The sequence below is a fragment of the Sesamum indicum genome, linkage group LG4 (assembly GCF_000512975.1).
Source record: "Sesamum indicum cultivar Zhongzhi No. 13 linkage group LG4, S_indicum_v1.0, whole genome shotgun sequence".
Lineage (NCBI taxonomy): Eukaryota > Viridiplantae > Streptophyta > Magnoliopsida > Lamiales > Pedaliaceae > Sesamum > Sesamum indicum.
Window position 1 is genome coordinate 2,899,534 of NC_026148.1, and position 25,767 is coordinate 2,925,300.

General features: G+C 34.8%; 5 protein-coding genes across 7 annotated transcripts; all 5 read right to left on the reverse strand.

Moving 5' to 3' along the window:
- On the reverse strand, positions 516 to 4,359 carry LOC105159869 (peptide chain release factor PrfB3, chloroplastic). 2 transcript variants are annotated; one of them, XM_011077077.2, is made up of 6 exons: positions 4,013 to 4,359; positions 3,414 to 3,598; positions 2,920 to 3,120; positions 1,654 to 1,866; positions 1,233 to 1,410; positions 516 to 935 (listed from the first exon to the last, which is right to left on the reverse strand). In XM_011077077.2, exons 1-6 carry the CDS (start codon positions 4,191 to 4,193, stop codon positions 646 to 648), a joined length of 1,248 nt encoding a protein of 415 aa, XP_011075379.1. In that variant the 5' UTR covers positions 4,194 to 4,359; the 3' UTR covers positions 516 to 645. The 2 variants fall into 2 exon arrangements, with proteins under 2 accessions (XP_011075379.1, XP_011075378.1); XM_011077076.2 differs by having other exon boundaries at positions 3,381 to 3,598.
- Positions 5,177 to 10,563, reverse strand: LOC105159868. Its single transcript, XM_011077075.2, has 14 exons — positions 10,432 to 10,563; positions 10,254 to 10,355; positions 10,117 to 10,176; positions 9,947 to 10,011; positions 9,189 to 9,286; positions 8,900 to 8,951; positions 8,660 to 8,752; positions 8,269 to 8,379; positions 7,758 to 8,073; positions 6,914 to 7,350; positions 6,480 to 6,589; positions 5,974 to 6,032; positions 5,702 to 5,889; positions 5,177 to 5,589 (listed from the first exon to the last, which is right to left on the reverse strand). Exons 1-14 carry the CDS (start codon positions 10,487 to 10,489, stop codon positions 5,401 to 5,403), a joined length of 1,938 nt encoding a protein of 645 aa, XP_011075377.1. The 5' UTR covers positions 10,490 to 10,563; the 3' UTR covers positions 5,177 to 5,400.
- On the reverse strand, positions 13,826 to 15,942 carry LOC105159871 (protein EARLY RESPONSIVE TO DEHYDRATION 15-like). 2 transcript variants are annotated; one of them, XM_011077080.2, is made up of 3 exons: positions 15,823 to 15,942; positions 14,705 to 15,075; positions 13,826 to 14,219 (listed from the first exon to the last, which is right to left on the reverse strand). In XM_011077080.2, exons 2-3 carry the CDS (start codon positions 15,045 to 15,047, stop codon positions 14,062 to 14,064), a joined length of 501 nt encoding a protein of 166 aa, XP_011075382.1. In that variant the 5' UTR covers positions 15,048 to 15,075; positions 15,823 to 15,942; the 3' UTR covers positions 13,826 to 14,061. The 2 variants fall into 2 exon arrangements, with proteins under 2 accessions (XP_011075382.1, XP_011075383.1); XM_011077081.2 differs by lacking the exon at positions 15,823 to 15,942 and adding an exon at positions 15,711 to 15,729.
- On the reverse strand, positions 19,684 to 20,463 carry LOC105160047 (probable protein phosphatase 2C 55). The gene has a single exon (XM_011077311.1). The coding sequence runs from the start codon at positions 20,461 to 20,463 to the stop codon at positions 19,684 to 19,686; it is 780 nt and encodes a 259-aa protein (XP_011075613.1).
- LOC105160048 (probable protein phosphatase 2C 55) lies at positions 21,635 to 22,246 on the reverse strand. Its single transcript, XM_020693314.1, has one exon. It carries the CDS (start codon positions 22,244 to 22,246, stop codon positions 21,635 to 21,637), a length of 612 nt encoding a protein of 203 aa, XP_020548973.1.

Consider the following 25,767-nt stretch of genomic DNA (forward strand, 5'->3'; position numbering starts at 1 on the left):
AAATATTTAAAATCTCTTAGTTTATAATTATTTTAAAATATAATTATATATATATGCTTTATTTCAGTCAATTATGCTTAATGTTTTTTTATTTTATTTTATTTTTGGTGAGAAGAATTATTCATGTAAAATTAAAATGTGAGGTTCACATCCCAACCATATATGACATTGATTTGCAACAGCCCTCCACCAAAAAGTAGTTGTGTCTCTTCTTTTAGTAAAATTCTTTATCAAACCTACATTTGATGTGATCAATTAATTACATGGATACAAGTAATTTATCGCTCTCTTTAAATTTTACGTTTTTATATAATAAAGAAATATCACTCGTCATATAATTAATTTAGATTCGATCAAATTGAAAACTTCTCTTCTTTCTATTTCTAGTTTTGAATAATTATAAAACTACTCATGTACAAGAAGTCCCGACATGAATTTTAAGAATTATTATGATGTTGGAGGATTTCAAGTCCCTCAATCTCCTAAAAAAGACCTGTTAAAATTGGTAATAAAAAAAGAAGGAAAAATGAGATCACTTCATATCAAAAAGTGGTAAAAGACCAAAACTCATTGTCCCAAATGGTGGCATCAAGAATCCAAGCAGAAGAAACCATCTCTGGAATGGACAGAACAAGCTAAGCTGGTTTATTGACAAATACTAGATTGTCTAGAATTGATGTGAGCAGCAATAAGAGGGTCAAGATTTCCATTTAAAACAGCATTTACATCAGGAAGCTGAACACCACACTTCAGATCATGCACCATCTTGCTCGGCCGCAGCACATACTTCCGAGTTTCTTGACTCGACGTAGCCCTTGTAGCACCTTTCTTGATACTATTTACGCTAGATAGTCCTTGGTCCCTTAGAAGAACGAGAAGTTTAGCCTTCAAACGGTTGATTGCTTTTACCTTGTTTGCAAAGCGACTCCTTTCACCTGTGCATTGGATAGCCGGTTAGTATAAAGCCTTCTATTTTCTTGATTATGTTTTCTGTAACTCTGTTCTAGGAAAAGTTGCTGATATATATTCAGACAAGTCGACAGAAAATGTTATATGTGATTCTTCTAAGGAGCACCGCACGTCCATTATGTAATAACAGATAAAGACTGAAGCCCATGAGGAATATTGAGTCAGAAAACATTGATCAAGCTAGAGGTACGAAGGACCATTTGTATTTTTAAAGAGTCTAGATAAGGACCTAAAAATAGCTCATTCGAATCTGCTTTACTTACCCGTGGATCGAACTTCTAAACCTGTTGGTATGTGCTGAACATGAACAGCTGGTGAAGTCCGACATGGACTGTCCTCACAATGTGAAGGGTACGAAACGAGTATATCCTTGTCATCAATTGACAGATCAGGAGATGATTCAATGAATAGAGGAATCACATCCACTGATGCCAAAGTAGCCTACAAAGTATCAGCAGCGGGAAAGAAGGTAATAAGCTAAACGAGGCACATAACAGAGCAAACAATTATTTTCTCCTGATCACTACTATCACAAAAATATACAAAAATGTGCACAATTCATAAGTTTGAACGCGCATTGCAGTATGTGAAGGGTAAAAGACCTTTCATGGATGCTCCTGATTAAAAAGTTGAAACACAAATAACAAATTTCTATCTTTTTATCAGAGAAACCAACATTCATACCTCACGATGGCCACTGTTATTCTCAAAATTTCTAATCACAGAGTGGACCCCTCTTTCCCCTGATAGATAGCCATAAGCAAATCTGAATTCTAGTTCAATCGTAGCAGACCTGAGACCACCATTATTGGAAGGACATCTCTCTACTATCCTCCCTGCATGGCCCTGCCTTTCAGCCCATTTCATGTACATCTGTGTGAGTTGTCCTACCCATCTCTGGACAAAGTATACCATCAATAGGGATCACATACAAAGAAAAATGAAATACAGTTGCAGAAACAAGCATTTGATGGCTAAACAGCATCTTCTCCAGATATATTAATTTAGTTAAATATTCACAGGTAAACTATCAATTGGGTCCATGATGTGCAGAGTTATAAATTACACCATGTGACGAATCCAAAACCAGAGTCCAGCTTCAGCTGGCTGGAACTTTGGCTTTAAATAAAATTGAGTCAAGTGCAAGCTATAAAAGTTTTTAGCATAATCATGGGGTCATTCAATGCTCATATCCTGCAAAGCATGGAGCTAATTTCCGAAAGGGAAGATGCATAACGGTAACCAGCCAAGAAATAGATATCTGGAATGAGGAATGTAAGTTTCCTTTCTAGATAACCTTGTTTAGGAAGAGTTACCAAAAAAGAAATAAAGTTAACCGGATAGACCTAAAGAATCTTTTTATAAATCTAGATGTAAGAGATCTCATAACTTGAGTTAAGTCCTCATCAACTGAATCTAAAGATCAAGCAAAAAAGAACTCAAATAGAACGGTAAACAGAAATCCGTGAAAGGAATACTAAACAAGGCAAAAAATAGCAACCAATGAGACTGTTTTTTGGCCAGATAACATATAAAAGTTAAAAGAAAAAGACCTGTGATCGTGCAGAGTTCAGATTAAAAGGAAAGATACAGGCTAAAACATGGAGCAAATATATCATAAATAACAAATAAATACGGATGAAAAATGATCCGTTAAGAGATCTTTTAGAAGCATGCAATTAGAAAAGGTGAATCATAAAAAATACTGATAACTACTGACAGAGGAATCAGATACTGAATTCAGGACAAGGGTGAAATCTTAACAAAAACTGCTGCTAATACGAAGTGAAGACATAGTTAAAAAAATAATAGAGTATAGATCTATAAAGTAGGGAAGTTAATTAACCACGTAACCTGACATGTTACTATAAAATCATGCAGTTTCAAAGTCGAACCGTTTCAATGAGATCACATGACACCAAATATCAAGAGAGCAAAAGAATGTCACACCTCAGAGTAAATGTCTCCATGTCTGGATTCAAGAGTGATGCATGCTCCCTCCGTGTCATATGGCCCCTTAAGAAGCTTGGACATCTCATACTTATCCAGAAACTTGTTTACGTCCAAAGAAACACTGTATGCTTGCTTAAAAAGTGCATAATTAATAGCATCCACCCCTGCAAGCTCTGTGATGAGTTTAGCTTCCTCTGCCTGCAGCATAAGTATATAATTTCTCAACAAAGTACAATACTAAAACCGTTATTTTTCATGTGTTTAACCTTAAATACTTCAAAATCAAAGATAAGGCAAATAATCTATACATATAGTTCACTGAAACCCAGCCATGGCAAATATTGCAGTGAACAAGTAATTGTTGATGCAAACTTACTGAATCAAAAACAACAAGAAAAGGTAATGCTTGGGTCAACCAGTCTCAATTTACTAGAAATGCTATTACAGGGGCGCAGCACCTTATACTTAAGATCCCTAAGAGTATCGACCACCTTAGCACTATCGGCCAGTTTGATAAGGATTTCATTTGATTTACTTAGGTCATCCCATAAGTCATAATCACGAACAACTTCTTCCTGATTGACATGCTTCGCTTCTTCAAGCTCCAAGGCTGTCGGTGCTAACATCTGCGCACGGAGAATAGAATCTTCTATTCTCTTCCTCAAGGAGAACATACCTACAGAAAGATGAACCAACAATGCCAATCTTTGTTTATGCAACAGAACCACAGATCATTCATACATTGAACTGAATCAAACATGAAGTATGTTTCCGTAGAAATTTCTTGTTTATCTACTAATTCATTGATTATTCATTTCGTAATATCTAACAATTGCAACCTCAACCATTCCTTTTCCCTTCCTTAGCAGAAACTACAGAGAATAGAAGTTAAATCTACCAGTTGTCAAAAGCACAAAGCATGCTACTGAAAGCAAAAATGAATCTTATGCATCCATTAAAACTAGCCCATCTGCTACTTGCCAATCATGGAATAAGATAATTCTTGAAATACATCAACAAGAGAAACAGATAATCTTCACAGCAAAAGAGAGAGTAAAATTCAACAGCAGGTGAAGGGAGAAGAACAAACCCAGTTCTTTGTAGAACTTGTTCTTGTCATCATCAAGAGGTTCTTGAGAAGCCCGAAAAGCTCTTGAGCTGAAACTTGCAGAAGCACGCATTTTTGGATAATAACTTGAGAAGCTCCCACGATTCTTGAACTGGGCCTCATTAAAAAATCCTGGGCGGAGAGATTCAGCCGCCATTTTCATGTATGGTATAAAGGGTTGTAGAGAACAGATGAATGTCCGCCGCCGGAAAACACGTTCGCGAATCTTAAATTTAGGAGTTGTACTATACTATGATGAGTGCTGTTGGCCTTTGGGAGTTCGGAGTTGAAACTCGCGAGTGGCGCCAGTGTCGGGCACGTACCGCTACTACCTCTTGTTCACAATTTACCAAAGAAATTTTTTTTTTTAAATTGTTAATTCCTTCCAGAGAAGAGTATAATTTTGGAATTAATTACTTTACAATTTATTTAAAAATAAATTACAACAATCACTCAAAAATTTATCATAATTATAAATACTAAAAAGATAAAAACTACAAATACCACTTAAAATAAATAGTCATTTAACAAATACCCTTTCATAACAATTCACTATAAGAGATATTTATTAAACAACTATTAATTTCAAAGAGATATTTATAATTTAAACAACAAGAAAATTATATAACAAATCTAAAAAAAAAACTCTTGCAATTTACTCTTTATTTAATTCAGAAAACCCATTTCTAGAATATGACATAGAACCAATGAATGACATTTCTCAGTGCCAAATTTAATATTGTTAAATACTTTGTTTTGAACAAAAACTTAGTGTTAAATTTATACAATTTATCAGGTACGATAATGATAAAATAATTCTAACTAGCAAAATATTTATCACTATAAATGCCTTAAATATCTATGTTATCTATTTCATCACTTGATTTTATCAATATTTTTTTATCACGAACATTTAAAGTTAAAATATTTCAATAGCTTTAATAATTTTGTTTATTTTATCTTAGTTTTGTTCAATTAAACATGTGTAATAAGAATGTAAATTAAACGCACACTTTCAGTGTGCTCCCATTACTAGTTTACAAAATTTAGAAACCCCAGGTAACCAAGCACCTAATGGCACTGGAAATTCAGAAAACAAAACACAATTGTGACTAATTTCCAAGTGATGAGTCATCAATTAAAATAAAAACAAATAGCAGATTATTCATCTTCATTTCAGTATATTCATAATTTATAGTGACATCAAGCTCCAGAAGGAACGCTGAGAAATTGAACCAAAAACATGCCTCATTACCCCAGCAACTGAATCAGTAGGTGCTGATGGATATAAGATAACATGATAGAGTTCTTGAGAGTATCCTTCCTAGGACGTATATATACAATTTTTCAGACAGAATGCTGGAAACCTGTTAAAGGGATTCTGCAAACTGAGGAGCTTCAAGATCTAGTTCTTGCTTCATTATACAGTTCATTAGCCAGTCACTGCTGAATGTCCAGATCCCCAGCTTTACGGCTGATAGAGCTTCTTCCATGTCTTCTTCACATGCTACAAATATGGTTTTTGATACCTCGTTTATTTCATTCTGTGTCCGGATGACCTAAAGATTTCAGGTGAAGAAAGTTAGTCATTTTGCTACGCAGCGGAGATATTTCTTATTTGTTTATTCTCTGGTTTTAACATATAGCACAAGCTGATTTTCATTGACTTACATTTCCCCCAGCAGATTTAACAATGGCTGACAGAGTACTGGTTGGAGGGTGAACATGAGTTGCCAGCCATATATCTAGACCTTTAAGCAATGCATTGGGACTTGCTTTTGCTCTAAGAACTGCACTTTTCAGCTCGGTTCTGTACCTTTTCCTGTAATCTTCATCTATCAAAATGAAAGGCATTTCATCTGCAGAGAATGATTTATCATATTGAGATTTTGCAGGCATAAAAGATGCGCAAGTGAATATTAAAAGTTGAAAGTATGACCTACCAACAAATCTGCCGCTCTTGAAGTTTTCTTTCAACCACCCAGATGATATAATCCAAGCTCTGCAAGGTATATGCATTCCACATCATAAAAAACAGCTACAAGGAACTAGCAAATGTCTATGGAAATAATACCAACTTGAGTGAAAAACTACCAAAATGTTGTTAAAAACTCGCAGCATTACTTAACTACCTTAGCCCAACCCCCAAACAAAAATTGCTCGGTGAGTCATAACTATTCCCTTTTGTGGATGTTTCTGGTCATCAACTACGTAATAGTTTGAAGCTCAAGCAATAAACAAACTCTGCTGGATAAAGTCAGAAACTCTGATCTCCTCTCGATCATACTTCTTATAGGAACAGGGCAGCTCATCTCATGAACCACTTTAATTTTGAACAGTACATTCACTTTCTAGAAACAGGATGTGATGCGCAAGCTATAAATGCAATTAATTATCTGCTGTTGTCGTGGCATCATAATATAAAGAATTATCAGAAGTGGGAACTGACCCTGAACAGAGTGCAGTGCAGAAATTCAATGTGACTCTGACTTTCCCTGTGACAACATGCGTGCTTACTCTTCCATCAGAAGCAACAACTCCACCCAAATCTTCAATTATCTGCATCAGCAGAACTTATTATCATATTCAAAGAAGATTACAGAAAAAAGAGCTGAGAAATGTTACTACTGAGTCGGCTTCAAAATTCACAATTTTGGGTAGACAATGAGACTATATATCGGAATAATTAACAACAATGCACAAGGAATGGACCTAGGTTTTCATCCGTGTAATCCTACAGAGAATCAATTTGATCTACATAATACTATCTTGAGTGGGTAATTAACTTCTGCAATGATAAACCACTACTACAATGAATCATTTCCACGGCTTAGCTTATTCTCCACATTCATACCACAGACTGTCAGATTACGAGGGCAATACCTTGGTAAGACGTGATTTCTTATCATTATCAGCAATATTCATCAGCATAACCCTGTAACCTTTTGGGTAGCCAGATTCTTCATTTGCGATATTCCCTGCTCTGCTTTCTTCATTTTTGTCATGCATGCTATTACTCCCAGGGTTTGTTAGCAAAGCAGCAGGTGAAGGTTCATTTCTAGTTAAGCAGCAGTTTCTATCAGGACAATTAACTATTATCCTGTCGCTAGTCCAAACAGGACAGCGAGAAGCCAACTGACAATCATTTGAATAGGAACCCTTCACTTTTTTTGACTTTAATGAGGTGCATGAGGCTTCCCACATCCTTTTCTTAGTTCCCTGTACTGAACAAGAGCAATCGCCCTCATCATAGTCATTTCCACCTTCCCTTGTTCCAGAAGCACTAGCCACAGCCACATTGCAAAAGCAGCACCATTGAACTGCAGAAAATAAATTTCTTAACCTTAGGACAATATTATTAGACAAAGTATTGATGCTCAGGATGAGAATTAAAGATATTTAAAAACGAATATCCTTAAAAAATGCTTAGAACTTTTTGAAAATGAGGTGGCTGACATGACCTCCCATTTTGCCAGACATGGTGTAATCATGTAGCACGCAACATAACTGTACTCATAAACCTCCTGCTTGGCTAAAGACCAAGATGAAATGAAGGCATCTCTAACTTAAGCAGGTCAAGTCTTAAGCATTCTATTCCGTCATTTATTTAGCTTTTTCTACCTGTCTGAGTGTTTAAAAATCAATATAAAATACACAGACAAAGATATATATAAATCATGATTCTTATTATTGCCAAAACACCAAGAAAAGAAATTTAAATACTTACCATCAACTGAAAATTTTTCAGTTTCTAGTTTTATTGAGTCAGAATACCCACTATCAGCAACTCCATTATCTTCTTTGGAAGGTTCATGGCTCGCTACTATATGCCTTGGCTCTTGCTTTTCAAAGTTCAGCTCAGAAAGCTTCAGTGGCGAGCGTAGGGTTGATAGATTCACTGCTTTGGACGAGCTATCACTGTGAAGATGACACACCATTAGGGTTGAACCACCAGGAAAGCATAATGCTCTTCGAACATCAGCCTTGATTGGGAGTTTGCGAGCTCTGCCCTTCTTATCCACCTCACCAATCACAGTAAAACCCTGCATTTTTATGTTTTCTGTATTTCACAACTGGAACAGCTAAAGGATAATGCATTGATTCCCTTAAAGGTGATTAAGGCAAAACCTAAGTAGCACAACACAAATTAAGAAAGATGAATAGAGTGAATGGGTTGAGGAAGAATTAGCCAATGCATCTTAACCACCTATCTCAAAACTAGTTGGTTCAAGAGTTACCTGTTTGACCCAAAATCCTTCAGATTCTTTGTCTCCCCAACAGAATAGAGTGCGAATACCTACACTCTGAAGTCTTTTTCTTAATTCCAAGTATAACAAGCGACCAAGTCCCTGAAGCTCATCAAGTATAAGTAAATTTCATACGAAAAGTCAAGCATGCAAGACTCAAAATGATGAAAATGCTGACTCTTAAACCTTGATTCAGGAAGGAGCAGACATCATTTAGGGAGGAAAAGATTACAGTATGTTCAGAGTCTGGTTTAATATATGTTTCCTTACACCATGTTACCCTAAACATAATGTTGGATACAGAGTTTAAGTAAGCACTATCTCATTATTTAGTACTACTAAATGCCAGAGCTTAAATGGGCAAGCAGCAAAGACAGAGAACCTTGTGTTGAAAGATTGAGTTAACAGCAGCAAGAGGAACCTCAGCATACTGTGTATCAGCTGGAATTATTTGATAAGTAAGCGCTGCAATGACCTATTGGAAAGGGGGGGAAATAAAGCAGCATAAGTAAAAAGCGACCCAATTAATATAAAATTACATAGTATCCTCGTACACTTCAAAAATCCATAGATTAGTACAGAGGCAATCATATTACAACGATTGCACCCACTACAAGCATACCTCTCCAGGTTGCTTATCATCATTGGACTTGAGAAGTAAGGTGCAATATTTCCTATAAATAAAATGACCAGATAGTTAGTTTACAAACACGGGCTACTTGAACTTCCAACAAAAGATTCTGAATACAAATGCTGTAAAACAAAAAGTTCAATTATGGCATATATCAGTTGAATATAACAGTGGCAGCAGGGCAGGGCACTAGCAGAATTTCCTAGTACATGGATGTGAAGTAATTATGGGATGCAAGCTTAGCCAGTCAACGAGACCAAAGAAGTGTTAGAATTTTTACCCATTTGTAACACATCGTTCAAGGAACATTGATTCCTTTCCGGTATTAGCAGCATAATTCATTGCAGGCAGCTCTTTCATGTAAAGAGTTAATACTTCCTGCAACACAGTTCAGCAACATAGAGAACCAAATTGTGTCAATTTATTTTTTCCTCAAAATTGTGTGGCAAGAATCATATTAATGTCTGCTGCGCAATACAAGCACAAACACAAAAACACACACCCACACACATATCAACTCACACACGTCCACATATATAATAAGCTAAAGAATCTGACAGGGCCATGGTGGAACAAATACTGACATAAGAATACACTGTTTTGTCATTCATGTACTTCAAACTGCTGAGGCTCTTCAAAGTTTAATAACAACTTCAATTTAGCACAGGCATTCCAAATAAAAGTTCACCATTATGAGCATTGCAACAACTATACACATCCCTGTCTGAGTAATGGGTTGCTGAAAAGCATGCCTGTGTAAATTTTAAGAATTACAATGTGATTCAAACAGCTAACATATCTTAAGTTATATCCCTTATATCTTTACCCAGGTGAGGAATATCTTAACTCACATCCCAGTCAACAAACAACTGTTGACACTTGGATTCCCACGTAAACAAACTATAGTATAGGTCATCTTGAAATGAATCATTCACTCACCAGTACAGCAATTCACCAAATTGCAACAACATGCCAACAGAGGTTAACCTCCTATTGAAGTTAACAGAAGACAGACACGCATATGTAGTAGTGAAGTACCTGAAGAAGAGACTTGGTTTGGCCGTCCAAATCTTTCGGATTAGCAAGCACAAAGTAAAAATTACCTAGCAACAATAGTAATATCATTGCAAGATCTCTTAAAAAAAAAAGAAAAAGAAATAATAGAAGAAGTTAAATAAAAACTGAAAAAAGGCAAATAGAATAAATACCACATTTCTCAGGCCCTCTTCCTCCAAAATCACCATGATGCTCATTGACACTATCCACCACTACCACAAAGAACTTGATGCATAAGAAAAGACCATTCGAGAAACAGAACAAACCAACAAAGACAATCATTAACTACCTGATATCCTAATCTTGGCAGTTTTGGAGAGAGATATTTGCAGGCCGTCCCGACTCGATTCTGATGTGAAGTTCTTGGCTTCCACAACAACTTGGCAATTTCCTGAGAAATCAAATACGAAAAGAGGATAAAAAAATAAAAACAGGTGATGAGTCAAAACATTGTTTTCTCAAATTACCGATGGAGATTGGAGCTGATGTGGGAGGGGAAGACACGCTTCTTCTACCCCGCGGCATCGTATGGTGAAAAGCAAAACAAAAAATGGGGAGATTCAGTGAACGGAGTGAGGGCTTTATAGGTTGGCGGGGACTTCTTGAAATTTAATTTGAAAACAAGAAGGGGAAGAAGTAGAAAAGGCGTAAAAATTCACTGTTGGCGGGAAATGTGAAGGGCGGGTGACTCACGTCACCATTTTGCAATACTACGTTTTATTTTATTTTGTATAAAAACAAAATTAAACTAGGGTTAACTTAGTTACAATTTTTAGGAGAAATAGTATTTTTATCGTATAAGTTAGGCCCGCATCATTTTTTATTCTATCTGTTACAGTATTAATATTTTTAGTTATGTAACTCACAAATATTAGCATAACTTTTATCCCATTACATCCAGATAATCTGATTTATGTTGGGTAACTTCTCACAAGTGACGGCTCATGAGGGCTTGATTCATTGGCCTAACACTTCTGATGCCCAACCCACCTTCCTGCTTTGATCTGCACACCTGCTGCCAAGAAACTTTAGCATGACCTGCACCCGACTGACCTTGCCATAGGAATCGCATAAACTTCCCCTCAATCTCCTTAAATACTGCTTTAGGTAATATAAATCCCAGTAAATATGCAATGACGAAAGAACAGATTTAATTAGTTGAGTTCGTGCTGCGAACGAGAGCTTACAATCTCCCCAACCATTGATTCATTTATCTATTTTTAAAAGTAATGGCTTGCAATTGTGGTTGTTAACTTAACCGAAATCAGCAGCACGCCAAAGATATTTAACAAATGTTAGTATTTTATGGCTCATGACCCAATTTAACTTGGTAGGCCTATTACCCGGCCCACTTAACCACTGACCCACCTGGAGGCCTTATCCTACCCTAAACCTAATTGATTCTACCCTTTCTTCTTCTTCTATGCGTCACTGCCAGTCTCTCTCTCTCTCCTTCAACCTGCCATTCATGGTGGATTCTTCTTTCCTTCTCCACCGCCGTTAATGGCAGTCCTAGCCTGCCTTCTTCTACCGATTTCTTTGACCTATAAAAGGGGTCTTTACCCCTTCTCCTAAACTACCTTGAAACTGTGATATAATCCTTGAGATATCTCTATCTTTTTTTTCTGAGAAGTTCTAAGTGAACTAAGGTGACTGTGTGTAACGGGTTTTTGGGTTTAATCTCTGTGATCTTGTCTCTATGTGAGGAGCAACAGTGGGGAAGTTTCTGTGTGTGCGATGCCAAGTGACCGTGATCATCTTGACTGAATCTGACTTGTTCCTGAGCTTCTTTCAAATATATTATTTTATTCATTTATTTCTTTAAATATCTTGGTCGTTCTTTTGGATAATTAGTTGTGTAATTATATTATCAATGCTGGGTATATTTTTTAATATCTTGATAGGTAAAAATTAATGTTTGCTTGAAGATTTGAAGTGATAAAATTAAATTTGAAAGTTTAATAATATTGAGTTTGATTGCTATTAAATATGTAGATTTAACATTTTCTTAAGATTATTTTGTAAATTTTATAATAACTGATATATTATTTTAAAGGAATAATTATATTTACACCCCTCCATCGATTGTCTTTTTACACAAACGGGTACCTTTTGAAAAATTACAAAAGCCACCCTGACAGCCTATAAAATAAAAAAATGCTCATATTGACTATGTCAACCTTTAAAATAATTTAAAGAATAAAAATACCCTTAAGGTGTTTCTATAATTATCAAAAGGTAGAAGGGACGTCAAAGTAATATTTATGAAGATGAGTAATTTTCATATTACCATATATGGCGAGAGTGCAATCTTCGACAATTTGATGGAGGAATACACGGGGCACCACCTTCCGTAGGAAAACTTATTATTGAAGATGTCCGACATTGGATACTTAGTGTTGATTTACCTACTTCTATTAGTACTTGTGCTCTTTTTCATTTATGGCGGATTCTTGGTCTGTCGAGGTGACTATCTAGCCTTTCATGTAGTATTGTACTGATATACTATCATTTATTTAATAAAATTTACATTTATAAAAAAAATGAGCAATATGACATCATATATATTTTTTATTATTTATACTAATTTTTAATTTAAATTTAAATTATTTTATTAACTTTTTTTTTGTTGAATTTTTATATAAAATTGTACCTTTTAATTATTAAATCATTCAATTAATATATAAATAAAATTAGTTAATGATTATAAGTTTAAATTAAAAAATTATCACATTTGTATAAATTGTTTGAAATTATTAGAATTAAAAGATTAGTTATTCTCTATTTTTATTTATAACTATGTTTTACTAAAATGAAATTAAAAATAATTTATATATTTTATATATATCTAATTAGAAGTAATGAAATAAATTAATTTGTTTATTGTAGTAAGGTTGACCTACTCAACAAGGGTATTTTTGGATTTCAAAGGCTATTAGGGGTGAATTCTGTAATTTTTCAAAAGACAAGATAATTTGTGGTAAAAGTCAATAGGCGAGGGGTTGTAAATATAATTATCCCTATTTTAAAAAACTTATTGAAAAAGAGTTATTTGTGAATTGCTTTCAATAATTACGAATTTCTTGATAAACTGTGTAAAAATGAAAAATCAAATGAAAAAAATTTCATTTAATTATTATGATTTGTCGAAAAAATAGTATCGGGAAAAAAAAATGGATCTGATCGAGTCTTGAGACCCATGCACTATGTTTGTTTTCATTTCCAACTTATTTCCGAGACAAGTCAAAACATACCCAATGTTTGCCATCATTCAAAAACACCTTATTTAGGTGTTTTTAACTGTTTTAGCATAAAAACATACATATATATATATATATACACACATATATACATAAATATATATAAAAAAAGCATGATTTGACAATGAATAGTAATTTTTGTCTCACAAAATACAACATTAAACATATAATACTTATTTTAAATTATCTCCAAAGACATGATTTGACAATGAATAGTAATTTTTTTCTCCCAAAATACAACATTAAATATATACTACTTATTTTAAATTATCTCCAAAAACAAATTCAAACATACATACTATCCCTAACACACACTTATTTATCTTTGTTTTTCTCTCTCTATTTCCACAAAACACAACAAAACACTCAGAAAACGAATCCAAACATTATGATGGATTTTAAGTTGTGTTCAATAAATTAAGTGGGATTCAAGTATAAATTAATTTAATTGTACATTTTTTAAGTTTGGGCCTAAGTAGAGTAAGACTACTCTTAAAGTATGTACCCTTTGTCAAATCAATCATAATTGCACAAAACTCGCGACCTAGGACAAAAATTTCGAGGTAAAATGTTATGCAAAGAAAAGCTAAAAAAATCTAGATTCAACTAAAATGACCTCTTTTTTAATTTTCTTGGAGCGAGTTCTACAGTATTTCTTTTACATCCTGGAAACCTTTTCATGTTACAAAAACTAAACAAGGGGACGTCAGACTATGAACAAGGGTAAAATACAGAGAGTTGCAACCTTGCCCTATACATAAAAGTTACAAGAAACACATAACTGCTGCTTTCTGGGCCTGCAAACTAAGGACCTAAACGGTAAACACTACGACAAGTTCAACGAGGCTGCTGGATGAAACGGGGGCTATAGTAGCTTGGGGTAACATGCTTGGCGGGCTTCTCCCAGTGCTTCATCGGTTCCCTTGGGGAATTTGGGCCTCTCTCCTTCGGCATGCTCAGACTCTTGACTAGTGCACCGCTGTTCTTACCATAGCCTGGAAACCATATAAATGAGAGCATTTATTATGTCAAATTTGGAAAAGACATTAAAAATTAACGACCAATTAATAACAAGAATTTCTAAATTCAAATGCAGCCATGTTAACTATATTTTTCACTCATCACGGATAATAGCTAGTCAACCATGACAATAGTCATGTTCCTGTTCTTTGATGCATAAAAGACAATCATAAGATATTTGCTCAGCAATTCGGGCGCAAATTCCTAAATCAATTACTAGCAATATGTCACATTTGGCTTAACTAAAAATAGCATATCCTAAACTACTATATGATGAAGGCCCCATTTCTTCATATTCGGATGATCCCATTTTTAGTAAATTGTTAACATATAAAGCTCCATTTTTCAAATACTTGTGCTTCAAGAGTACACATCGCCACTTATTATCTGAAATTCTCAAGCAATTCAAAAGCCGGCTTTCAGTTGAGAAAATAAATCATTAAATGTTTCAGTACCATACCGTTTTCCATCATGCCTCTGGCCGCCTTCCTTCCGTATTCACCTTCAGATGACTGAAGAAATTCCTCAAACTGAGCTTCCATGTTCAAGATATCCTCATCCACATCAAGATCTATGGTATCAGGCAACAACCCAGCGACATTGTTGCCATCAAAACCATATTCCTCCTCGCCAAAAATATCCTCTCCCTCGTGCTGGCTGAGCCAGTAGTTTCGGAACCAGGTGGATGTATTCACGAGGTTCCACCACTCCGGTGAGAAATCCTCCACTCGCCTCACAGCTGCTGGAATGAACAGAGGTGCGTTTGGATTAAGGGTTGACCTTCCACCAGACACTAAAGCCATAATTCAATTGCTATTCAATCAAAATCACCTGAGAGGGAAAAACAAACAACTTTAGTTTCTGTTCAATAAATTATCATCAATATACAAGGATACACTATGAGCATCCGTAACCATCAAGCAAACACTTAAACTGAATAAGAAATACTGTATATCAAATTTAATAACATTTTTATCAACTATAAGGACAATCCTGCGGATCCAACTCAAACACTTAACGAATTTCAATTATTAACTGATGATAGGAAAAGGAAAACAGTTGAAGAAAAATCAAAAACAATAATCACACAATTTCATATCATTTAATAACTTCTTCTCAGTACCAAACGGGGAAATACTTCAAATTCTTCTGCTCCTTCCTTTCATTTTCTTCACTAAAAACCATTTCGGAAAACTGGCATCGCATAAGAAACTTGATAGATATCCACATACGAATTACGAAGTCAGAGACAAACTTTCAATATTTACTTTAAATATTAAAAAAGAAACTTCTGCTCACTAATCCAATCCGAGCGAAGGAAGCAACTCGAATAGAATTAGCAGGACTAAAAAAACTACTTCAATAGAAAATTATTCCGCGAACAATCAACCAAAGCTCACCAAAACTTGAGCTACTTTCGATCAATAAATTCACTACAATTTCCACATCTCAACTCTTCCACATACCTCAGATCCATCAATCGAGAACCACACATCACAATAGTCAATTCATAATTTTCACAATAAAACGAGAAAATCTAAATGATAATTTTGCGAAGACCGAGTCCAGGAACAGTACCTTGCAGGTAAATTTCTCGTCGTCCAAGTCCAATTTCCAGTTTACACGTAAAGAGCAATGACTCGTTCTTCGCAAAACCGCAAGCAATTTATAGACCCGTACTACCCGAACCTAGAGGTCCGGAACCAATCCTTACGTTTGGTTCATTGACCGAACCTGCCCACTGATTGACTTTCCAGAAGGCTTGTATATTACTTTTATGTAAAGACTTGTTTGGCAGATCCAACTCCACTTCAATTTAACTCTTTTAATATATTTTAATTAACATTTTCTTTCCCTTTTCTTTATAGATTCATTTCTTGCCTTTTGTTCTTTTCATTTGCTTTTTTATTACAAAAGTGTAGCAATTCATAATTTAAGATAAAGTGATTTCATATTATATTTTGAAAGTTATTTTATTTATTTATTTATTACTTAATGCAATGTAGATTTTAAATATTATCTAAGGCTGCATTTGAATCGAATGATTTGAAATTAGAAATTCAAATCTTTTGAAATAAGGAATTCAAATGATTTTGTATTAATCAACTTGAAATTTATTAAAATTTCAATAAATATAATTCAAAATAATTTTTTTAATAATATAAATTTATTTAAATAAATTTTAAAAAGTTTATTTTGGAGCCGTTGTATAAAGCACGAAAAAGAAAATTCAGGAAGCCAAACACTGCCTCAAGTGGGCCAGGGCACACAAACGTTGTAAGAATTGTACGAGGCGTTGAGAATATTGTACGTGAATAATGAGGTAGGTGGAGTGGACCGGGTATAGCCGGTGGACATCCGGTGACAGAAACGGATAAGCCCAGACACGTAAAGGTATAGTAATTGCTTAAGTGGGCCAGCCGCGGGTCCCGCCACGCAAGGCATGTTTAAAATCCCATCGGTTGTCGTCTTAGGGAAAAGATAATCGGAGAGAAGAGAGACGTGGTGAGATGATCCAACGGTGGAAGAGGGGGGGAATGATTAATGAATAATGATGACGTGTTTAGTGGTGGGACCGGATAATGAGCTGAAATCGATGTAAATCCGCGTCAAGCACATGGCCGGGTTTGGTCGGTAGGCCACCTAAAACCTCGTTATATATTACGCTAAATTACTGTCTATTCTAAATTTAGCTTTATTATAAATATTTCTTAAATTTTATATATTTATTTAACTACAAGTTCATTTTAATAATTTTGTGGTAAATTAATCTAAATATATTTTTTTATTAAAAATTAAATTTTTTATGTATTTTTAAAAATTTATATAATATTTTTATGAAATAATATTCCTTGTAAAATAAATATTTTACATACACTCCATCTTTTTTAATATTTTTTAATTATCAAAATTAAAATAATATTATTTATTTTTTATTTTACTATAATATTTGGTTTTTTAATAAATATTACCGATTCTTAATGCTGCTACAAGTTTTAATTTTTCGAAAGATGATCACTTTTATAAAATGTGACTCTACAAAAAAGGACAGTTCCCTATTGTCAAGTGGGGCCCGCTAATCACACTTTAATAATTTAAGTAACTTTAGTACTTTTCTTATTGTGGTTTATTTATTTATTCTTTTCTTTTGGTACCGGAGAAATGCACTTTTCGGCTTCAAGATTTTCTTATTTAAAAGAACACCACACTTTTAATTTAATTTTTATTGAGAATACCATTCTCATAAAAAAAAAAATAAAAAAAATCATAACATCTTAAATATGTTCACTCATTTAGACAAAATTATTATTTCTCGATAAAAATTGGATTAAATATATTTATTTTAAGGGCTAATTTAATTTTGGCCGCTATACTATGGAGATGGTGTAAAAAACACCCCTCTACTGTTGATATCATAAAATACACCATTAATTTTGAAAGTTCAATTTGAACTCATGAAATTAAATTTAATTTAATAAAAGAATAAATTAGTTTACTTTGTATTATGATTTATATAACATATTCGATCCGTGAAAAATCAAAATTTAAATATCAACATACAAAATAATCAAAAAAATATTATTTTATGTAATATATATTTAATATTAATCAATATATATTTTATAAATTTTATATGTTATTCAAGACTCATATTAGTTAATACATAAAATAATAAATCATTATACAATTATTTAAATTTATCGTATAATTTCAGAAAGAGTACAGTTCTGCAGAGAAGGGCACTATGGTATAGCATAATTCAAGGAACTTCATAAATTTACGCAAATTTTTGAAATTTTTAAAAATTAACAAGTATTATATATATCATGTAATAAAATTTTATAAAAGTCTCATAGCAAAAAGACATTTAGAAATATGTTAAATACTTGTATAGGTTGAAGTCTTTTTGACGGGTTTCAATTAGCGAAAAATTGTGCATTACAATGAATATATTTTATCAAGTGGGTTTTGTTAAATTTTTGTCAAATCAGGTTTCAATTAGCTCAAATCATGTATTTATAACCAATATAGTTTGCTTCATGTTTATGGATTCTATTTTTTATTTTGGAATGTGTTGTATTACTTATTTTGCACCGCACATGACTTTATGGAACTAAAAAGGCTTATTGTTAGGTTTAATGGTACCAAAATACTATAAAATATTAGAAGACCAATTTTTTCTCATTTTTCTCAGATTCATGTGACTTTTTCCGCCAAAATTGTGGGATTGACGGCCGTTAAGGCCCATGTGCACGGCACATGGGATCTGCCGTTAAATTGGTACAAAAAATGCTTATTTTTTTTTATTTAATGGTACCAAAATCCGAACTTGCAAAATTTATGGTACCAAAAATAAAACTGACCTTTTTTAATGGTACCAAAATACAATTTTGCCCTCATTTTGTTACATCATGAATTCAATTTTGGGATAGATGGTCATGAGTTTCGACAACACTTTAGATTTGTTTTCTGATTCCTCTTTAACATAACTTCTTATTGATGGAAAGGAAACAAATCACGTTATAAAAGAAAAAAGATGGTTCCAGCAAAAGAAAGTCAAACTTGTCAAAACCGTTATAAGTTTAGCAAATTACGAAGACGTCTTTGATGAACTAATTCTAGCAATTCAAAAAGTGTAGGTAAAGAACGAAATAATATTTTACATTTACCTACTTAAATACCACCAATCCTCGAAGTAGTATAAACACCTCTCCTCATTTGATAAGAGGGAGGGATTTTTATAAGAGCTCTAGTGAAAAGTGTGTTGGATTGCGCCTCAGTAATAATCGATATCAGTTTTGACGACATCACTTATAGTATATATATGCTATTCAGTGATAACAAATAGTATTTGTTGACAACTCCACAATATTCTTATTTGTCCAGAATGTCAATGTATGCATAAACTGATCTGATGCACAATTGGCTACAAATTTTTCTATTGATAGTCCATTTTTTTCAATTCAATATTATCACATAAATGTTTGTATATATATATATATATATTAAAATTCTAAACACATGCATGTGCATATATGAACTATAATAAATGCAATATCAATTTCAAAAGAAGGAACTAAATTTGTGTGCTAGAATCGAAAAATTAATGCAATTATCAAATCAAAACAATCATAGAAAATATGTATGATATAATTGTTATGTGATTGTTCAAATTGTGATACAAGTGGCAGATTAATATTAACACATTGGATCAAGAAAACCAAGAACTAGTAAATGGATGAAATCTTGAACCAAGAAACATATAACAAATTAAACTAGCTAGGATCATTCATCGAATTATAGTTTTTGCATTTCTCATGATCAGGATGAAACCTTCCAATATATAAGTACAAACTAATGATTTGACTTTGTTTTTTTAATTGACACAAATATTTTTCTTCGTACATGAAGAATCTTTGTATGGAAAATACAAGATTGCTATCTGAAGTACAAACTGTCAGGTACGACGTAAGCAGCAACCACCGTGATGTCGTCGTACTTCCCTCCAAAGTGCTCGACTCCGGCCTCATACGCCGCCACTTCGAAAGGGCTCGCTGTCCTTTCCTCCAGAGACTTTTCACGCGCCGCCCTTGCCAATGTACACGCCACCACTTCCGGTAGACTCTCCTTCTTCAAGCAAAGCTCCACCGTTTCCTCTATATCCTCCGGAAACAAATTGTCAAACAGCCCATCTGTCGCGGCAATCACAATGTCGCCTCTCTCCACCGCCATCACCATCTCCTCCGCCTCATCCGGCAAGTCCGCCGACTTGCTTCCCATCTGGTAAGGATAGTTAAAGCCATGCTGCTGCGCCGGCGACTTGTACACCGTCTTTCCTCCCCTGATCACCAAGAACCCACTGTCACCCAAGTTCGCCGCCCGGAGTCGGCCTCCGGATATTGATATGATGCAGGCAGTGGAAGAACCCGGCGCTCCCGTCTTCAAGAAAGCATCTATGAGTACGTCTTTCGGGTCCACGTCGGTGGGGTGGCGGCCATGGACCGCCTCAGCTGCATTTCTCATGAGCTCTCTTGCGTACTCCCCGGCGTCGATGCCTCTCCTCGCCCACCCGCCGACTCCGTCGGCGACGCCGATCACCTGGGCTTCTTCGGAGTAGAAGTGGGCGTCCTCTCCGCGGGGCTTGGAGGGGTTGCCCTTGGGTATGTAGAAAGAACCGGCAAGAATAGTGAGACGACTCCTAGGTTTTCCGAACGCCATTGAAAGATATCTTCGTAGGTGTTGTATCATAATGTTCAAGATCCAACTAGACTTCGTAGTTTCTTGATACCGTATTTATACAGTAGATTTCCTGTACAAAGTTGGATATGAAAAGGATTTGATTGGACGATCACTTATCTTTTATTTATCTATACTATTTGTTAACTGTAATTATAACCGCTTATTGGAAAAATTGCATTTTTAGTCAAAAATGTGTTGTATTTTTTGTTCCATAATTTATGAATTTAGTATATTTGATCTCATAAAATAAAAAAAATGCAGCTTTTAATCTCATCGAATAAAAATTGTGGGGCATTTGATTCTACAGGAAATAAAATTATAACATTTTTTGTCTGAAATGTTTAGCCTGTACAACTAAATGTACTACATGACCAAAATTGTATTTAAGCCTTGATACCTCTGCACAATTTAAATTTTTATTAATTATGTTGTTTATTAAGTAATGAAATAACGTAACAAAATTAAATAAAGAAGTCTTGTAATCTAATTAATTAAGTTAAATTTTTTTTGTGAACAAATTAGGTTAAGATTAAATATTATTCTGTTGCTACCTCAACTAAGGTAACTTAACAGCAAATGACATACTGTTTTTTCATTAAAAAATTCGTACCATAATGTAATTGGTTTGTTACAGGATCGTACTATATGTTTTAATTATTTTTTTGATCAGGTCAACTCTTTTTTTTGTTTCAAGTATAACCCAGATCGATCTTCGTCATTATCATTCCAGAAATTAATGGTATTTTTTATTGAAAAAATGAAACGATGGGTCGTATATCAATCACTTCTTGTATTCATACAATTACAGAAAAATGAAAAGTATCTATTCATGATCAACTTTGATCTATGATTCTGTACAATACTTGTTTGAACGTAGGTACGTACGCCAATCATCAACATTCTTGGATAATTCGAGCAATAATAACAGTAATGTCGTCAACCTTGCCTCCCATATGACATTTTCCGGCCTTCCTCGATGCAATCGAATACGGCGTATCAACAAATCTGTCGAAGGAGTTGTAGAGCGCAGCGTTAGCCAGGTAACACGCCTGTTCCGCCATCAGGCTCCCCTTCTCACTCCCTTGACGTAGACTCTCCACGATTTCACTTGCATGCATGTTGTCCATTAGCCCGTCGGTGCCGGCCACGATCACATCCCCCGCCTCCACTCGGAACTCCATCTCCACGGCGGGCTGGGTTTGTCCTTTGTGTTCCCCAGCTGATACGGGCAGTTGAAACTGTGCTGCTGCGTGGGGGATCGGAATACAACCTCGCCGTTTCTGATCACCAGGAACCCGCTGTCGCCGGCGTTCACGGCCCTCAGTTTATCGCCGGAAAGTGTGATGATGCAGGCTGTGGAGGACCCTTGTGCGGTGGTGTTGTTGAAAGCCTCCTCAAGAACCCTTTTAGGGTTTACGTTGAATCTGGGTTCTTTCTTCAGTGCAAGAACGGAGTTCATCATGAGCTGCCTGGCGTACTCGCCGCCGTCTATTCCGAACTTGGCCCACCCTCCGACGCCATCCGCTACCCCGATGGTCTGCTCCTCCGTGGAGATGAAGTGGGCGTCTTCTCCCCGTGGCTTCTTCGGATTGTCCTTGGGTATGTAGATGGAAGCAGCCGACATCTTCAAGAAAACACCGGAGGTTTCCCAAGATTCAAAGCGCCGCCCCACCGCCGCGGCGGCGGTACCATTGGAACACACATTATCAAGAAAGCGATCAGAGCAATGAAAGTCATGAGGGTGAGCAGACTCGGCCTCCATCATAATCTTCTCCTCCGCGGGTCGACCGAAGAACATCAAATATTACACGTGAAAATGTGTATAGGCAGAAGATAAAATTGAGTACATTTAATTCTATTCTGCTTGCAGTATATATATATAGGACCAAATATATATTCTTACCTAATAATTTATCCTATCTTAAGTAGAACACATTTTAGGTTATTTATCCTCACTCACTCTTTGCACGTACTAGTGTTAGATTGAAATAGCAATTCTATTAATTTTTTTAAAATAAATTCCTAAAAACACATTTAAAATTTAAAAATTGATATATATATATATACACTAATTTATACTAGTATATATATACATAAAAAAGTCATCCACACTCATAATGACGGGTAATGATTAGTGATGGCAATGGGACAGGTTTGTTCGGACTTGAGACTCACCCCCTTTGTGAATCTTACCCCTGCCTCCTCTTGCCCGATTTAAGTTTTTTATTTTTTTAATTAAATAATATCAATTTAAATTTAGTAATTTAACATAATTTTTTTATTATTTAAAATAAATTATATAATATAAATATTATATTCAACTAATTTTTTTTATAAATAATACTAAATATCATTGTAACTTTAGTTAATTTAACATAGTTTCCTTTATCTAAAATAAGTTATATAATACATTTAACTATTTTTTTTTTTGTATTTCATACATAGAGTTGGATGCATACAAAATTATTTAAAAATTCACCAATAATATCATAATTTTCTATTAATAATGTATTACATATGAATAAATCAATATTCCACAGGGACTTCAACTATGGAATGAAAATCTCTAGCACTTTCCCTTCATTCTAGCCAACCAATCTCCACTTTCTTGGAACTCGGGACTGACCTTCAAATAGCATGCTGATTTATAAGCGTACTTTCTTTCTCCCTTAAGACTGAAAAGATCTGACCCGGCATAGAGCTAGAGCGTGCTATTGTAGAGCATAAGTTACCATGCGATGGAGGAGCCGAAGGAAGAAATTCGAGAAGTAATAAAAAATATTAAAAAATTGATCGGTGCGGGTCAGGTACAAACTTGTAACCTGCCTCGGACCCAATTGGGTCCAATGGTTTAGGTTCTGAACCGAATAACATGAGTACCAAACTAGCCCATTCAGAGGCGGAACCCCTGAAAATCGAGTCCGATTGTCATCTCACCAATTTTTCATGAAGTAAGAAAAGGTACTTCAATAAGATAACTAATTTTTAAAATTTTACATCAATGAATAAATTAATTTTCTTTTCTTTATTTTTTTTAATGTAATGTATCGATTTATATACTTTTACTCTTATTTATAATACATTTTAAAGTTGATGCATACAACCTAAAGAGACCCAGCCCAAGAAGAACAGTAAGGTTTGAGACCACCTAACGCACTAACCCCAACGACCCAAAAAGCTTGGGAGCCCAAGAAGGAGGACAAAGGCCCAAGGCATCCCTGGACTCAGCCTAGGAACGCGGCCAACAAGAATGATTGGTCTAAAGTCCACATTTAGCCACCCTCACGTGGTGTACATTTGGTTTGTCAAGTCTACTACCACGCTAGTCTAGAAGATGCAGTTCAAATGAGGTTTCCCTAGAGCTTTAGACTCCTTCTTGTTGTGGGATTCCTTGGCGACCAGGAGTCCTGACCAACAAAGGGTCTCCCCCAACTAGAAGATACGCAATCATAGGCAAGTCCGGTAGAAGATAAAAGCAAATCATAACTTATCTAACCACCCTTATTCTTTTTCCTAGAAAATGAAGGAGTGAAGACCCCCATTAGACGTAGACATCCCTCTATAAATACAGGTTTAGTCACTTGAGCCAGGGACACTCTCCAGAATTTTGAGCATTGTTATTAACATTCATCGAAGCACTCTTTTGCGAACTCGGCATACTTTCTCTCATAATTTTATTATCATATATCGATCTCTTATCACGTTTCATTTTTTACAACTAGCTTTTCTTAAACCTAGTACTAACTTGGACGTTGAAGTGCTAACTGCTTGTTGTTTGTAGGTTTCTTTTATTAGAATCTTATATTCCTTGGCCCAAATCCAAAACAATAGTCCAAGCTTGTTGGACTCGTGCTACTTTTACATGCATCAAAAGTAATAAAAAATATTTATTATATGCATATAAAAAAACGTGTCATAATAACTAGTATAAAACAAAAACCATATATACTCATAGAAGGTGGTTAGGGGTGTACGTGAATTTGAATAATTAAGTTGTTTGAAACAAATTTTTTCTCTTGAAATAATTAATTGTGTCTAAATTCGTTTTATATTTTCTTAGTCCAGAAGTTCAATCCGAAATTCATCAATACTTGGGCATTATTTCATTTTGGGGCCATAAACGAAATGAGGGCATAGATGTATATGGGCCGAATTGATTAGGCCACAAGTGATTCTTCTTTAAGTCACAAAAGCCCATTTAGAGTCTTCAAAACCTCCAGACACCAAAAGTGCATGCTGGGCCTATAATTTTGGGCTAACACACTGAAGATTCGACCTTTATTAGGCAGGGGCCTCTATCGTCTATGCTATTGGAGGAAGCATATATATAAAAATAAAGAATTAGGTTGATCACGGACACCTAAAACTGCACTTCACGACAACCTTTTGTTAGTATTGGAACTAACAAAACATAGTATTCACAGAAACTTTTGACCATTTCAATATTCACACACACCTCTGAAGACATTCTTGCTCCTACTGCAACATTTCTAGTTTAAGATTATTGCTTTTAATCATAATATTCAATTGAATAATATTAAAGAAGCTTAGTATTAATGAATAAAAATGGGTTGAGGAGAAGTCGAAATTAATATGTATATGGACAAGGAAAATGGTATAATATTATGAGAGAAGAATTTGGTGATGGGAGTTTGTGTGGTGTGTGGATGTTAGGGATAGAGAGAGATAGGATGATGAGATTGAGAGGTGCATGGGAGTGAAGTCCAAAAACATGTGATTCAACTCACATGCTGCATGTCACTGCACTGCAACCATCTTTTTCGCCCAATGCTGTCATCCCCTTCACTTCACATGCATCCACACCACTACACTACACTTTCTGGTGTCTCTCTGTGTGTTTTTATTACCATTTCTACTAATTTGACTACCCTCATAATTTATGTTGTTCTACTTTTATTTTTTTGTTCTGGGATTGATAATACTTTGATTATTTGTCTCAAATCTCAGAATCCAAATATTAAGAGAACTTGCAATTTTCATCCTCTAATTTTGAAGTTTGCAATTTTGGTCCGATAAGAATTAATTTTCGAGCAATTTAATTAGTATTGTTAACCTACACCCCTAAATTACATAGCAGAAAATAACATGATCAAAATCTGTATGCATGGAACATACAAATCGATTATGACACTAGATGTATATTACTAATTATAACTTAATTGCCCTTATTGTAATAATTAATGAGGAATTTGCATGGAGAAAAAGCAATTTCAAAAGCAATATCCAAATAGAGATGGAGACAAAGTTTTGGCCAGAAATTGT

Bases quoted from the DNA above. Each gene is read 5' to 3' on its own strand.
- LOC105160047 (XM_011077311.1), bottom strand. From the start codon at position 20,463: ATGGCGTTCGGAAAACCTAGGAGTCGTCTCACTATTCTTGCCGGTTCT.
- LOC105159869 (XM_011077076.2), bottom strand. From the start codon at position 4,193: ATGAAAATGGCGGCTGAATCTCTCCGCCCAGGATTTTTTAATGAGGCC. The intron at 3,121-3,380 runs GTGCTGCGCCCC...CTTATGCTGCAG, and splicing joins TTAGGGATCTTAAGTATAAG to GCAGAGGAAGCTAAACTCAT. The intron at 1,867-2,919 runs GTGTGACATTCT...TACTTTGTCCAG, and splicing joins ATGGAGACATTTACTCTGAG to AGATGGGTAGGACAACTCAC.
- LOC105159871 (XM_011077080.2), bottom strand. From the start codon at position 15,047: ATGGCTTTAGTGTCTGGTGGAAGGTCAACCCTTAATCCAAACGCACCT. The intron at 14,220-14,704 runs GTATGGTACTGA...TATGGTTTCCAG, and splicing joins CAGAGGCATGATGGAAAACG to GCTATGGTAAGAACAGCGGT.
- LOC105159868 (XM_011077075.2), bottom strand. From the start codon at position 10,489: ATGCCGCGGGGTAGAAGAAGCGTGTCTTCCCCTCCCACATCAGCTCCA. The intron at 8,952-9,188 runs GTAAAAATTCTA...TTTTATTTATAG, and splicing joins GAACGATGTGTTACAAATGG to GAAATATTGCACCTTACTTC. The intron at 7,351-7,757 runs GTAAGTATTTAA...TATTTTCTGCAG, and splicing joins TGAAAAATTTTCAGTTGATG to TTCAATGGTGCTGCTTTTGC.
- LOC105160048 (XM_020693314.1), bottom strand. From the start codon at position 22,246: ATGGAGGCCGAGTCTGCTCACCCTCATGACTTTCATTGCTCTGATCGC.